Raw genomic sequence first — 16,316 nt, 5'->3', positions numbered from 1 at the left:
GTTGTGGTATAAGGCTTCCGCCCACCGTGGAGAGGACCCCATGTTGACGTATGCGACGAGGTGGGGAGCCTAACAACAGGCGAGGCTGTGCCACCCGCACCCTGCCATTCGGTCCGAGGGGAGCTAGGAAACGCCTGAAAACCTAGTCCAGGGTGCACGCCAACATGCGGTGTATGCGCCCTTAGAGAGACAGGAGGGGCCGAAGGGTCGACCTCCATCGAGCAGGGGCTCCCGATAGGCGAAGACGACAGATGGTCCGGAGTGGGCAAGAATTCCATGGCGGAGGACAACTGGTCACGGGAAGCGATCGGCAGCGCGTGACCCATGGAGGCGAACGGCGGGTGCAGCGACGCGTCCACTGCGGGCGTCGCCGGCGGGAAAACAGGAGGCGGCGGTGGCGGCGGCGCGTCGCCATGGGGCAAAATGGAAGGCAGCGTCGGTAACACCTGGGGCTGAGGCGAGCCAGTAGATGGGTCCCCAAGGCGCTGACCGGACGGCACCGTCGCTGAAAGCAGACGGGGAGCGGCAGATCACGTGCGACGACAGAGGCGCAGCTGATTGAGATGCCGACGCACCTCACCAGAGGCCCCCAAAACCAGATACATAGCGCGGCCGAGGCAGCGAAGAATGCGCCCTGCGAGCCAACGCCGTGAATCTCGATAGTTGCGATAGTAGACAACGTCGCCTGGAGCTAAAGCAGGTGTCTGCCGCTGCACAGGAACCTGATGCGGCGGATGTAGCAAAGACATCAAGGTTCGATGAGGGCGACCGTGGAGCAACTCAGCCGGCGAGCGACCATCGCTGGGCTGAGAGCGATACGAGGACAAAAAGAACAATAACGCGTCCTCCCGAGAATGCGACTCTTTCAGCTTTAACATCTGTGACTTGAAAGTCCGGACCAAACGTTCAGCGGCACCGTTTGACTGTGGCAAAAACGGCGCGGACGTCAGATGTTGAATACCATTAGCCGTGCAGCATGACTGAAATCCTGCGGACATGAATTGTGGGCCATTGTCGGAAACAATAGTCTGTGGGAGTCCTTCAATGCAAAAGATAGCGGATAACGCTTGGATGGTGGCAGCTGACATCGTGGAAGACATCCGGGCAACAAAAGGAAAATTACTGAATGAATCTACCACAACCAACCATCGAGCATTCCAGAATGGACCAGCAAAATCAATGTGTAAGCGTTGCCAAGGGGAAGAGGCGTTTGGCCATGCAAAGAATTTCCGCGGTGGTGCGGACTGTTGTTCGGCACACGCCATGCAAGAAGAGCACATATTCGTAATCGCAGCATCGATTACGAACCAAGTACAGTGCTGACGAGCAAGTTGTTTCGTTCGCACTATACCCGAATGTCCTTGGTGGAGAAGCCGTAAGACAGAGGACTGTAACGAACGTGGGACCACGACCCTGGACTGATCATTATCAGAACGCAACAGCAAAACACCACGTCGTACAAAAAGTCTCTCCTTGTGAGCAAAAAATCGGCGAACCAACGGATCCCCGATCCGTGACTTTGACAAGGGCCACTGCGTAGCAACAAAACGCAGAACGGTAGCAAGGACAGGGTCTGCAGCTGTGGCTGTAGCTACACGACGAAAATCAATCGGAAGCGATTCGACCACGTCATCGGTTTCCGAATCAATGAACATGCAAGCAAGTTCGGAGGAATCGAATGCTCTATCCTCAGCAACAGGCAAACGGGACAAGGCATCGGCGTTTCCGTGCATAGCAGTGGACCGATACAAGATATCGTAGCAGTACTGCAAGAGGAAAATAGACCAGCGAATGAATTTCTGCGCTGTACGTGGAGGTACAGGCTTGTTCGGATGACAAAGCGATGTCAAAGGTTTGTGGCCTGTGATGATGGTAAAGTGACGACCATACAAGAAATCATGAAACTTTGTAACACCAAATACGAGAGCCCATGCTTCTTTCTCGATCTGTGAATAATTTCTTTGCGCAGACGAGAGCAATTTGGACGCAAAGGCGATTGGGCGATCGTGCAAACCATCTTTGTGCGCAAGCACAGCACCGATCCCGAAATCCGATGCATCCACCATCAACAAAAGGGGTTTCTTGGGATCGAATGGCGTAAGGCAAGTATTGGAAAGCAACGCCGATTTCAACGGGCGAAAGGCGCGTTCGCATGCCGTCGTCCAGACAAACGGAACACCTTTATGGCGTAAGCGATGAAGCGGAGCTGAAATGGAAGAGGCGTGGTGCACATAGCGATGATAATAATTTATTTTTCCCAGCACACTCTGTAGCTGCTTGAAATTCTGCGGTGAAGGCAAGTCTTGTATGGCACGGAGGTGCTCTGGACTCGGATGTATGCCTTGGGCATTGAGTACATGGCCCAGATAGGGTAAGTCACGAGCAAAAAACACACATTTGTCCTTCCGCAAGCGAAGACCATTTTGTCGCAAGACCTGAAATAATGTTCTGAGATTGGCGAAATGTTCGTCTTCCGTCCTTCCGGAGATCACAATATCGTCCAGATAGTTAGCTGCAGTAGGGACCGACGCACAAACGGTTTTTAGATATTGCTGAAACAATGCAGGGGCGGATGCACACCCGAATGGCAGTCGTTTGAAGCGGTACAAACCAAGATGCGTGTTAACCACCAAGACGCGCTGGGATTCTTCGTCCACCGGTATTTGCAAGTACGCATCTGCTAGGTCCAACTTCGAAAAATATTTACCCGGGCACAGTTTGTCAAAAAGATCTTCCGGGTGGGGTAAAGGAAAAGTTGCAGTCGCTAGTTGTGGATTCACTGTTGCCTTGAAGTCCACGCAAAGTCTCAATTTTCCGGAAGGTTTTTGCAAAATTACTAAGGGTGATGCCCAGAGAGAAGCCTGCACACGTTCAATTACACCTTGTGGTTCCAAATCGTTAACGTACTTGCGACCTCATCACGCAATGCGTGGGGAACATTGCGCGCTCTGAAAAATTTCGGTTGCGCGTTTACTTTCAGTTCCAAATGTGCTTTGTATTTCTTAGCGCAACCAAGGCCCGGAGCAAAAATGTCTGCAAATTCTTCACACAGACGAGAAACACTGTCTGATGGCACAGTCTGGTTCACTGACAGGACCTGATTGACTATAGACAAGTTAAACAATTGAAACAAATCGAAACCAAACAAGTTCAATGCAGAAGAAGAACGAAGGACGTACAATGACACAAGTTTTGTTTGTCCTGTATATGTTGCAAGAAGGCTGCACTGTCCTAACACAGGGATTGCTTGTCCTGAATAACTACTGAGCTTAACATTGGCGGCACGCAACGGAGGTGTGCCCAGCTGTTTGTACGTGTCTTGATTGATCAGTGAAACTGCAGCTCCGGTATCAAGCTAGAATGCTATCACTTTGCCGTTTGTGTCCAAATCTACAAAAAGTTTATTGTCCTGCTGACGACAAGAGCGACTGTCTCGTGCAATGTGAACTGACACTGGTACAGAATCACTTGCGACTTGACGTGATTTCCGGCGACGTCGATGCACACTATTGGTGGGACGAACACAGTCACTGTTAGAGAGAGTAGCACTGGGCGGAGTGGCATGAACTGCATGAATTTCCATAGGCGAAATGTCGCGAGCCTGAGTATCCTTGGTTCGATTCCGATTCCAGCGCGAAGCAAAGGGCCTGGAATGGTTTTGAGCTTCCGATCGGAGCTTTGTCTGGCAAACACTTTGAACATGTCCTTTTTTATTACAGAAAAAGCAAATAGCCTGGCGTGACGGGCAATTCTCACGCGAATGTCTAGTGGCACACCGCGGGCATGATTTCACTGCATTTGCTTGCTGGCGCGGTACACGTGGCTGAGAGCCAGGCGGCTTTGGCGCGGCCAGCGCGCGAGGACGGTTTTCTGTTCCGTGCAGCTCGTCTGGCGGGCCGGTTAACCTGAAACACGGGTGGCGAAGTTACAAATGATTCCTGAGCAAAGTCAAGTGTGTCCTGCCGATCCAATATGTCCATCACTTGTTGAAGGGAGGGATTGACTAGTTTCAAAATCTGTTCCCTTATACGAACATCAGAAACGTTCTGTGCAATTGCATCACGTATCATAGTATCTGAACAAGGGAGTCCACATTGACACTCAAAAGCACAATCCCTAGTAAGGCCTTGCAAGGTTGCAACCCACTCCCTATTAGTCTGTCCTGCCGTACGTTTGGTACGAAAGAAGGTATACCTTTTTGCAACTACATTGACTGATTCTTTGAAATATGCATCTAATGCAGACAAAATTTCGTCGTATCACAGAGTTGCTACGTCGCGTCGGGGAAACAATTTGACTATCACACGGTACGTGGACACGCCGACGCAAGATAATAAGAAAGGCTGCCACTCGTTACCTTGAATTCTGTAGGCGGCGAGATGGAATCCAAATTGGCGTGACCACTCTGTCCAGCTTTCCAGTGCCGCATAAAAAGGACAAAAAGGTGGTGCAACTGCGTGTTGCGGCTGCGCGAGCGGTGGAGCGGCGGCTGCCACATCGTTGTGCATTGCACGTTGACCCTGGACCAGCTGTCCAAGGGCATCCAGTAAGGCCTGCGTCTGCTGGTTCTGTAAGCGATAAAATTCGGACAGTACATCGGGAGATGGTGGCGAAGCCATTACACAAGTAAATCAGTCTGTATCAACACGAACGCAAAATCCTCGTCGTCAAACTGTTGTGACTTGGCAGGACAGCCAAGCCACTAGGAGGTAGCCGAAAGGCACGCGTTTAAGCTCACGCAGGCTGGCATGAGGTCTGGAACAGTTAAAGGAGTTGAGTCTAGTAAAAAAAGTACGTAGCTTCGGGAATACTTAACTTTAATCCATAATTGGTGAACATCGGTCTGACAGTACATGCATCACAAGATAAATAGCAAATGATAATGGCGCCTTGCTAGGTCGTAGCAAATGACGTAGCTGAAGGCTATGCTAACTATCGTCTCGGCAAATGAGAGCGTAATTTGTCAGTGAACCATCGCTAGCAAAGTCGGCTGTACAACTGGGGCGAATGCTAGGAAGTCTCTCTAGACCTGCCGTGTGGTGGCGCTCGGTCTGCAATCACTGATAGTGGCGACACGCGGTTCCGACGTATACTAACGGACCGCGGCCGATTTAAAGGCTACAGCCTAGCAAGTGTGGTGTCTGGCGGCGACACCACACATTCGACGTGATTTTCATAGCAAACATGCCATGTGAAACGGTCTGCAGACAATGTGATCATCATGTTCTACTGATAACCTGAGAAAAATCACTGAGAAACAATTTTCGAAGAGGGGGATCCTGCGATAGACGTAAGGCAGATCACTGTTCAATCTGCAGAGACGTACAATCATTTTCCTCTCCCCAATATTAGAATGAGATCAGGATAGGGAGTGGCTAAGAAGCACTGTCCATCGAGTAGCGAACAGTTGCTGGCAGATTACAACTGAGAAAATCCTTCTGGCTACGATCCAATCTAAGTCAAACTAAAATCGGCCTCATACTTTCAAATTGAACAGCTCTGAAATTAACATTAAACTATACAGACAAACAATGTACTTCTTACTTGAGGATGAGTAGACGATTCTTCTATTCCTGTCTACTGCCTTATGACTATGCTGCTTCACATAGTGAACTATAAAATCAGCAACTACAACATTCAAAGAGTCGTCCTGAAATTCAGACGATCTTTCCCAGAAGTCTTCAATCCTTGCTGCTAGGACCCATTCCCTTAGAGTAATTTATTCGTTGAAATTCTCATGGTTTTATTAAACAAGATTTTCTTTCTGTTCTAGGTTCGTCAAAGATCTGCAACGACTAATGGATCCCATTGCAATGACTCAGTTCGTCTTCAGTGTCCTCGCTGCGTGCGTGGCGCTCTTTCAGGCAACATACGTAAGATAATTTATTATGATCGTGTATTAACAACTTTATCAGGTACGTGTTTCTGTACTCATTATCAGTTTGGTAGCAGATACAGTGATACACAGTTTCTTAATAGAACACGTTACAGGAAAGTTGAAGACGAATTTTTAAGAAGCACATGGTCTCTAATATCTCAGTTTCTTTGCATTTAGGTCAATAACGACAAAGACTCGTCCAGATAGGTGTGCTCAGTAGGACACTGTTTTCAGGATTTTGGAGGGCACTATTGCACTATTGTTCCACTATTTTCTAGTCTCGATGCATCGAAACTAGTGCATTGATAATAGCTAGGCACTAGCCAAAATCTGGACTAGCCAAATAAAATCTACAAAGAAATGACGACTGATTGCTGGGCTCAATAATTTATAAATCACATCACAGTCGCTGGGTGCACCCACTTTCCTAATGGAAGGTAACGTGATTAAAAATCTTGTCTTCATCGAGATTAGAACCGAAAACTAAAGTAGATTTCCGCTTGAATGCCGAAAACTTTACCGCTAAACTAGCGTACAACTGCTAATACAGAATTGGCAACGTAAACGGCGAAGTAAACTCCAGTGTCCGTTGGAACGATCTTCCAGGTTTCAAAACACTAATTTCTACCTGAGTGTCATCCCTTAAGCGCGAATAAATTATAATATTTGATTTAAATGACAATAAAATATCGAGTAAACTTACCAGGAGAATCTATACCAGTCCAGGTAGCAAATCGACTATCACTTAGTAGGTAAATGTAATCTACACTCCTGGAAATGGAAAAAAGAACACATTGACACCGGTGTGTCAGACCCACCATACTTGCTCTGGACACTGCGAGAGGGCTGTACAAGCAATGATCACACGCACGGCACAGCGGACACACCAGGAACCGCGGTGTTGGCCGTCGAATGGCGCTAGCTGCGCAGCATTTGTGCACCGCCGCCGTCAGTTTCAGCCAGTTTGCCGTGGCATACGGAGCTCCATCGCAGTTTTTAACACTGGTAGCATGCCGCGACAGCGTCGACGTGAACCGTATGTGCAGTTGACGGACTTTGAGCGAGGGCGTATAGTGGGCATGCGGGAGGCCGGGTGGACGTACCGCCGAATTGCTCAACACGTGGGGCGTGAGGTCTCCACAGTACATCGATGTTGTCGCCAGTGGTCGGCGGAAGGTGCACGTGCCCGTCGACCTGGGACCGGACCGCAGCGACGCACGGATGCACGCCAAGACCGTAGGATCCTACGCAGTGCCGTAGGGGACCGCACCGCCACTTCCCAGCAAATTATGGACACTGTTGCTCCTGGATAATCGGCGAGGACCATTCGCAACCGTCTCCATGAAGCTGGGCTACGGTCTCGCACACCGTTAGGCCGTCTTCCTCTCACGCCCCAACATCGTGCAGCCCGCCTCCAGTGGTGTCGCGACAGGCGTGAATGGAGGGACGAATGGAGACGTGTCGTCTTCAGCGATGAGAGTCGCTTCTGCCTTGGTGCCAATGATGGTCGTATGCGTGTTTGGCGCCGTGCAGGTGAGCGCCACAATCAGGACTGCATACGACCGAGGCACACAGGGCCAACACCCGGCATCATGGTGTGGGGAGCGATCTCCTACACTGGCCGTACACCACTGGTGATCGTCGAGGGGACACTGAATAGTGCACGGTACATCCAAACCGTCATCGAACCCATCGTTCTACCATTCCTAGACCGGCAAGGGAACGTGCTGTTCCAACAGGACAATGCACGTCCGCATGTATCCCGTGCCACCCAACGTGCTCTAGAAGGTGTAAGTCAACTACCCTGGCCCGCCAGATCTCCGGATCTGTCCCCCATTGAGCATGTTTGGGACTGGATGAAGCGTCGTCTCACGCGGTCTGCACGTCCAGCACGAACGCTGGTCCAACTGAGGCGCCAGGTGGAAATGGCATGGCAAGCCGTTCCACAGGACTACATCCAGCATCTCTACGATCGTCTCCATGGGAGAATAGCAGCCTGCATTGCTGCGAAAGGTGGATATACACTGTACTAGTGCCGACATTGTGCATGCTCTGTTGCCTGTGTCTATGTGCCTGTGGTTCTGTCAGTGTGATCATGTGATGTATCTGACCCCAGGAATGTGTCAATAAAGTTTCCCCTTCCTGGGACAATGAATTCACGGTGTTCTTATTTCAATTTCCAGGAGTGTACAATGCCGCAAATTCTCCATTAGATACACAGAATACATTCGTACCACACTGATGTGTATAGTCTGTTCTGTCGAAAATGTCCCACAAACAGACACCACACTGTTGCTTCGATACAGCTATCGTAAATGTCAAACTGCAGAGGAGAGATTCACTCCAGCTGCAATCGCACCTCGAAATAATTAGATGGCGAAAACAGAAAATTTGTACCAGACCGGGTGTCGATTTTTATTCGCATTTCTATAACTATGATTTGAGTGTAAAGCGTAGTTACGAATAATATCCAGCTGCACCGACAGCGACTCGAACATCATAATAAAGTGCAGGGGAAATTACTGTAGTGGTTCTCCAACTCAGTGGCTGTCGTCGGTATTTTCGTTTTTCTGCTTTTAGCGAACTGCACTCGTTCACCGGGAGTGATTTGCTGATTAGCGTCGTAAGATATTATTAATGTTTATGGGTACATAAAAATCTTTTGTTATCATCTATTCGGAAAGAGCTTGCCTTACGAAATTTATCTGACTTCAAAATGACATGAGCACTGGCTTTTGGGATAAGAGTGAAAGCATTTCGAATACGGTGAAGTTTGTAAACAGTTAGCATGCCACCGTGGTTAAAGTATGCTGTGGGTGGTGAAATGGCGCTATCCAAAACTGGCGCCGTTGCCACTGTGAATGATAATGGGCTATAGATGACAGAGGTGAACGACGGCAGCAGAGATCCGTACGTGCGAACAGACTTGCAACTGTTGAGCAAGTGACCACCCAGATGAAACAAGGGACTACAGACACTGTCGCCTCAATTACTGTTCAGCAAACGTTGCCGGGTATGGGCTCTGCAGCAGGCTCCTGTTCAAGCCTCCATGCCGACTGCTATTCATCGGTGATATAGGCTGGAATTTGCCAGCCAGTATTACAATTGTACGTCCTCGTATTGGCGACAGGTGGCCTTTAAAGATGAACCACGTTTTATGTTCCATCGGACAGATGGCTGCTGCCTCGTACTGCATGAAACGTCTGAAAGTAAAGTGTCCATGTCGGAGGGTTGTAGTTTGGGGAACGTTGTCGTAGCATTCGCTGTGTGATATCGTCAGTCAGGGATCAATACAGTCACGCATCCTTTCTCGGGAACGATGTTCACCCTACACACAATTCGTTTCTAGTTGACACAGCAGGACAATGCAATGTGTCACACAGCCCATAGTGTACATGCTTGATCGGAAGAGCAGCACGATGAGTTTACTGTACTACCATGACCACCAAACTCTCCGGATTTAAGCCCAATCGAGAATCCGTGGGTGCAACTCGATCTGGCTACTCCCGCCAAGGACCTACAAACAAGAAACCTGGAACAGCCGACCATCGCACTGGAGTTAGCATGACTCCGGATCCCTGTCGGTACGTTCCAGAACCGCACTCACTCTCTTCCGGCACATCTAGCCGCAGTTCTAGCTGCAAAAGGTAGCTACTCAGGACAGTGTAATACACTAGCGAAATAAATCTTCACGTGCTGCCCATTTTGGGACTACTATGATTAAATCACATGTATTCCGTGTGATCCGAAATGTTTAATTTCCTGCAATTTATGGACTTTTTCTATTCTCTCCTTTGTACGGTCTTCTTGAAACTGTTCTATTGCTAAACGGAAATACTTACGGAAGAAATGCACTACGTTTCAACCTTAAATATTTAGTTTAGTTCGTCTACAGTTTTTCATCTACAATCGTTGTATTACCAAATGTTGAACTTTTTGAGTCATTTCACTGCTATACGAAGAGCGGGGCGCCTACTTTCCTTACCTTTTCGTCCTTCTGAATGTATCCCCTTATGCGACCCTTATCTTTTTTGGGTAAGCAAGAGAAGATGAGCAGTTGTTTCAGGAGACCAGTTGACGAGTGCAGCATCTGTCTTTAAAGCGTTATTAACCCGTTCCAGTAGTCACCAGGGTGAAACGAAAATGCAGTTAGTGTTGTACATTAAGTCAGATCTGTTCACAAGAACTAAAATAGCAGTCTCTTTTCGTAATTACACATCGATTATATTCACAGCGACGCAGTGATATCTTAGAGTGCCGTTGATGAGAAACAATGAGGAATAAAATTATTAGCAAAACGCCCCAGTTGCGAGATACTGCATAGAAATTCGGGCCCACGCTCACCTAGGGTAATCTCTCCTAGTTACTTTGGTTCCTCTCTGTCTTAGCTCAAATTGAGAAGCTCACAGTCTTCAGACACTTATCTCTCTTTGGGCAAAGTAGCCTCTCTTTTGACAAAGTTTTTTTTTTTTTTAAATCATCAGTCTTTTAACTGGTTTGAAGCGGCCCGCCACGAATTCCTCTCCTGTGCTAATATCTTCATCTCAGAGTAGCACATGCAACTAACGTCCTCTATTATTTGCTTGACGTATTCCAATCTCTGTCTTCCTCTACAGTTTTTGCCCTCTCTAGTACCGTGGAAGTCATTCCCTGATGTCTTAACAGATGTCCTATCAACTTGTCCCTTCTCCTTATGAGTCTGCTCTTATGCCGGAAGTCTTCGGCCGCCAATGTTGATTATTAATCAAAATTTAAGCAGCGGCGAGATTCGAACCCAGGACCGAAGATGTTTTCAGATTATGAATCTGGGTGCTAATTTTAGTGGGTAATATTTTTGGTTCGTTTGATTTTTATAGAACGAGTGAGAGTTTTATTTAAGAATGACATATTCGACGCATTACTGTCAGTACTTCCTTATTCCATATTCTCACCACAACTGCTTCTACTTTCAGTTTATTAGGTGTTGAAATAGATCTTGTTCAATTATTTTCGCTGCTTTTGAGACCTATTTTCTTCATTGTGTGCTTTCGTGATTTGAAAATGTATGTTTTTCTATATCAAATCTGATTACAGAACGAGAACACCCATGATATGTGCAATGCTCAAGAAACCGACAAAGAAGTGTATGTAGCAAGAGAAAGATAGGTCAACAGCGAGTCGAATACAGCAATAATAAATACTGGGAAGGTATTTTTGTAGAGGTAGATAATTGTATAGGGAGTTTATGAGCGAATAAAGCTTGGAAATGCATTAAAAATCTTATGGCTCACAATAAGGAGACCGTTAGAGCAGGTCTAATTAGGGTCCAGGATAAAGAAATTATTACCAGAATCTTTTCTCTCAGAATGCTGCAGACATCCAAGGAGAACACACACGGTGTAACCTAACAAGACAAAGAAGAAATGATAACACCAGAATAGGTAACGAGAAGTGTTAACGGATTGAGAGATGAAAAAATCTTCTCGGTTAGAAATGGGAACAATGAACTGCTAAAGGTAGCAACGAATATTTTAGGGGAATTCCTTGCAATTATATGTACAAAATTCTTAAATGTTTAAAATCCGCGTCTTAAATAGGAGACGGTACCTATACAAGTGTTTAAGAAAGAATTCAGTAAGGATTGTAGAGTTATGAATATACAAGTGTAATTAATTCTATGGCAGGGTCCTACGCACTATTGTTAATAAACAGAATTGAAGAACATTCAGAAAATCATAGCAAAATTGGTTCAAGGTCGGTCGGTATTTTCTTGACCTTATGTGTATACTTTAACGAGTAACAAAAAGGTGTGTTCAAGATGTCGAACAGTGCATTTAACATTCGCTGACCTAGAGAAGGCCTGTAACGCAGCGGCGGTAAATAAATTCTGGCTGATGACGAGAAGCGTTGGTATCTCTGTGCGCTACAGTCACAGTCTTACGTTAGGGATGCACCAGGTAAGTGAAAGTGCGGAATTTGTTATTAGAAAAATTACAGATTAGGAAAGGGCTTTGACAAGGCTGTTCACTGGCTTCACTGATGTTTAAAATTTGTATGAAAGCGTTAAAGAAGTAAATGTTGCCCCATTGGAATGACCGTGGCAGTTTTTACTCCCACTCGCAGCCTGAGTAAAGAGCGCTCACGGTAAAATGTGGCTGTCAGACGTCGTCATTTACCGCAGGGGAGCTGCGGACTGTGCACTGTCTTCAGAGGAATGACAATATGTTAGGTATGGGGTAGTTTCGATCGCGAGAATGTCTACTTAATATCACAGTGCCTGAAGTGAGGAGTAGCTCGTTCAAAGTTGATTAGAAACAGGTAGATTGTTGGGTTAGGGACTTCAAAGAGCAGGTCAAACACACCATTATCAATTTACAACACGTCAGTGCAGGTTGACTAGCTACGTGTAGAACGTATAGATATTCAGTATGACAGACAGTTGTGTCATAAGATTCATAATAAAATAATTCTTGTAGGCTCGTATAAAAATGTTATTCAACATAAATTTTCACAACGTCAGAAGTTTGAAGATTCGATTATGACGATGTCTGGACCTACATATTTGTGTGAGCAACGATTCTCCCCGATGAGGAGAACAAAATCTATGCAGAGAAGCTCACTGAAAGACTTTAGATTAAAAGCTTATGGTCTCAGAAAGTGGTACCAAACACTGGAGCTTCAGTAAAAAGCTAAATATATAGTATCTATGTGTCATGCACGGTTTTTATGTTTAACCCGTAAATAAAACAATGACGAAATACATGCTCATATCAGATTCAACTTCGTCCGAAAAGACATCCATCATAAGGCTGTATCAGTCATAACAAATCTTATGTTTCGTATTTAGCTGCCCGACGTTCTTTACTTCCTCAGTTAAAAGAAATGCAAATTTCATTACTTCACTTCATTGTGATATGCTGTCAAAGCAACAGACGTAGGAAAGAAATTTGGCACGAAAGGCATGTGACGACGCGGTCTATGTGCTATGGAAGCTGTTCCTAGAACATGACGTGTTTAAAAATAAACGCTATCGTAAATATTATTGTTATGTCTACTTATGATTACACCTGACAATGGAAACGGTGTATGAGATATTAAAAATAAGATTGGACAAGGGATACATTACCGGACAGTGTAACCTGCATAATTTGGAGATACAAGAGTACCGACAAAATTAATAAGATTATATAATAAACAATGATGGAAGCCACGTGGGTAAGAAATCTGATAAATAAGAGGATAAATACTACACTTACTATCCATGGAAAATTGATTACTGGAACGAAATGCTGGAGTCACCAAGATTAGGTCACCAAGATTGGAACAATTCAGTAACGAAGAAAACAGAAAAGTTATGGATATCGAATGGAGCACCAAGAAGGTATTAGAAGGAACAAACTGCTACGGTATGTCCGTATACGAGGTGTCTCAAATCTTTTGGGGCCAATTGAAACATATCATAGGGGGTCTGCAACCGATTATATTCAGATAGGCAGCCATATTCGGAAATGAATATTTATTGTGTTGACATACACATCGTACACCACGTAACAACAGCGTAGCTCACTGTAATTTTTAAAGTGGCGAACGCCAGCCTCGGTGCACGTAAGACAACGGCGCATGCAGTTTTCCCACACTCTTCGCAATATCTCCGGTGTCTGTTGTACCAGCAGACAGGCAACTCCGACCCTAGCAAGCAGGCCTTTATTCGTTTCATAGACCAACGACTTGACTTAAACCCAGAAGAACAAATACAGAGATGTGAGAAACGGTGATCGCACTGGCCATGAGACAGGATCTCCGCTTCCAATCCAAGAATGAGGGTACATGCTGTTCAGGTGCTTGCTGACATTAATACCGATATGGGATGCTGCACCATCGTGTTGAAATAACTTCGTTTCATGAACAACTAGGGGTACGGTCACCAATAACTATGGTAGCCCATCTTGTAACGTGGACTGGTGAAACGGGGAGACAGCAAACAGGGGCTGTTTGATCAGGAGTATACGCTGTTTATCACCTAATGTCTGTTCCAGTGTACAACAGACATTCGGGATCCTTGACAGACTGGGACAGAACTGCATGAGCCTTTGCAAACATGCATTTAGATTGACGGTCGTCGCTTTGAGCAGTTACTTTGACTTTTGTTGTTATGCAGTGTACGCTGTGTATGTCCGTAGCACAAAAAATAGTCATTTCCAACCATTGGCTCCGTATCTCAATTTTAATCCACTACATTTGTTTCAATTTGACCCAAATGGTTTGAGACACCCTGTAGAACGAATGGGTGTTTGGGTACGAGTGCTTACTGCCTCTGCCCGTGGTGCTCGTTGCCGGCTGGCACATGACCTAGAATATGGCAGCCTAGAAAAGAAAGGAAGGGTGATCAGCGTTCAGCAGCATCCCATCGGCCATTAGACAATTAGAATCGGAGCCAAAGCTCGAATTAAGGAAGAATGTGGAAGGAAGTCAGCCGTGCCCTTTCAAAGGAACACTTCCGGCATTTACCTGAAACGAAGTAGGGCAATAACGGGAAACATAAAACTGCAAAGCCGTACGGGTTTGAACAACCTTCCTCCCGAATGCGAGTTCAGTGTACTGCCTGCCCCAGAAGATGGTTGACAGATACTGACGACCTATAGGACCTATGAATCGGGAATCGAGGGAACAGGGAAGACTGTAAACTATGAAGGTTGAGAAGTGAAGAACAGCATTAGCTGTCATCAACACACGAATGTAAATATATTCATCTACGTCTACATACATACTATGCAAGCCATAGTCCTATTAGTCATCATATTTCCTATTCCACTCGCAAATGTTGCGAGGGAAAAACGACAGTCTATATGCCTCCGTACCAGCCCTAATTTCCCATACGCCATCTTCGCGGCCCTTATGCGGAATGTACTTCGGCAGCAGTACAACTGATCTGTAATCAGCCTCAAATATCGGTTCTCAAACTATCGGAAGAATATAATCTTCCTTCTAAGGAATCCCATTTGAGTTCAGGGAAGCGTCGCCGCAATATTTTCCGTACTGATAGAAGCTCTTAGTAACAAATCTAGCAGCACACCTTTGAATTGATTCGATATCTTCCTTTAATCCGATCTGGTAGGGATCCCACACACTTGAGCCATACTCAAGAGCGGGTCATAAACTAGTCTTTTATAAGAGGTCTCTCATCCAAATAAACCACACTTTCCTAAAATTCTCCCAATAAACCGAAGTCCACTATTCACCATTCCTACCATCGTCCGTAAGTGCTCGTTCCATTTCATATCATCTGTAACATTACGTCCATATGTTTAATCCACGCTACAGTGAGAAACAGCTCACTACCAATGTTACATTCGAATATTACGGTTGTGTTTTTCTTACTCATCTGCATCAACGTATATTTTCTACATTTAGAGCAAGCTGCCACTCATCATATTAACTAGAAATTTTATCTGAGTCATCTTGTATCCTCCTACAGTCCCTCAACGACGATACCTTCACGCTCACCATAGCACCATCAGCTAACAGCCTCAGAGAGAAGAACTGAGTTTATTCCAGTGGTTTATGACTTTAGAAACCCAAAAATGGAGGAATACTGTCAGAGCTTTCCCGACAGCTGCATGTTCGGAAGTCTATGATTAGCGATTTTATTGTCAGGTCTTTCGCCTGTGATGCACAAAGCTCATATGTTGTTCTCACAGATCGAAGAAACAAAATAACGTCCTTTTACGAACTCTACCAACTATACAAACACTTTCGGCGGCAATTTTCTACAGTTTGCGGAACTCACAGTACATCCATGAAACGGTCGCATGTGAGTTGGTGGCATGGTAAAGGCCCATACCTACCCGCCTTCCAGTTCATTTCCACCGTGGTGACTTGTGACTTTTCTTTCAAATGCCTATGCCACCCCTAATTAAAGATCTCACTACCTATGAAAATAGATTCCAGACACAGCTTAAGATGCTGACCTAACAACATAAGTACCAACAGGCGTCCGCAACTTGTCGTGACTGAGGCTAAGCTCAGTGCCCACCACAAAGAGAAGAATGAAGATTAGGGTTACATGTAACCAGCGAATTAGCTCTATGGTCAAATAAAAGTTTGGAAGTTATCTTCAAGTAATGAAATTTAATCAACCGAGTACCATTAACATGTGATGGCATTCATAATGAATGATGCAATGTGGTACATCAGTATCGTTATCGTAATGACAGTATGTCCCACGAATCGAACTTAGTTTCCCCAGGACATTGTTACAAGCTAAATAGGCAATCTCAGGCTCCTAACATTCTCATTTTTTTTTTCATTTCAATTCAGATTTGAACTAATATACACTCCTGGAAATTGAAATAAGAACACCGTGAATTCATTGTCCCAGGAAGGGGAAACTTTATTGACACATTCCTGGGGTCAGATACATCACATGATCACACTGACAGAACCACAGGCACATAGACAC

At 45.7% G+C, this 16,316-nt stretch overlaps 1 protein-coding gene across 1 annotated transcript in view; it reads left to right on the top strand.

Moving 5' to 3' along the window:
* LOC126204115 (odorant receptor 43a-like) overlaps positions 1–16,316 on the top strand; it is a 51,660-nt gene that overhangs the window by 15,357 nt on the left and 19,987 nt on the right. The window contains exon 2 of the mRNA XM_049938530.1: positions 5,774–5,873. Coding sequence (XP_049794487.1) covers positions 5,774–5,873 — 100 coding nt within the window. The remainder of the gene's footprint in view (positions 1–5,773; positions 5,874–16,316) is intronic.

The sequence above is a fragment of the Schistocerca nitens genome, chromosome 9, assembly GCF_023898315.1.
Source record: "Schistocerca nitens isolate TAMUIC-IGC-003100 chromosome 9, iqSchNite1.1, whole genome shotgun sequence".
Classification (NCBI taxonomy): Eukaryota; Metazoa; Arthropoda; class Insecta; order Orthoptera; family Acrididae; genus Schistocerca; species Schistocerca nitens.
This window is presented reverse-complemented; position numbering and strand designations above follow the sequence as displayed.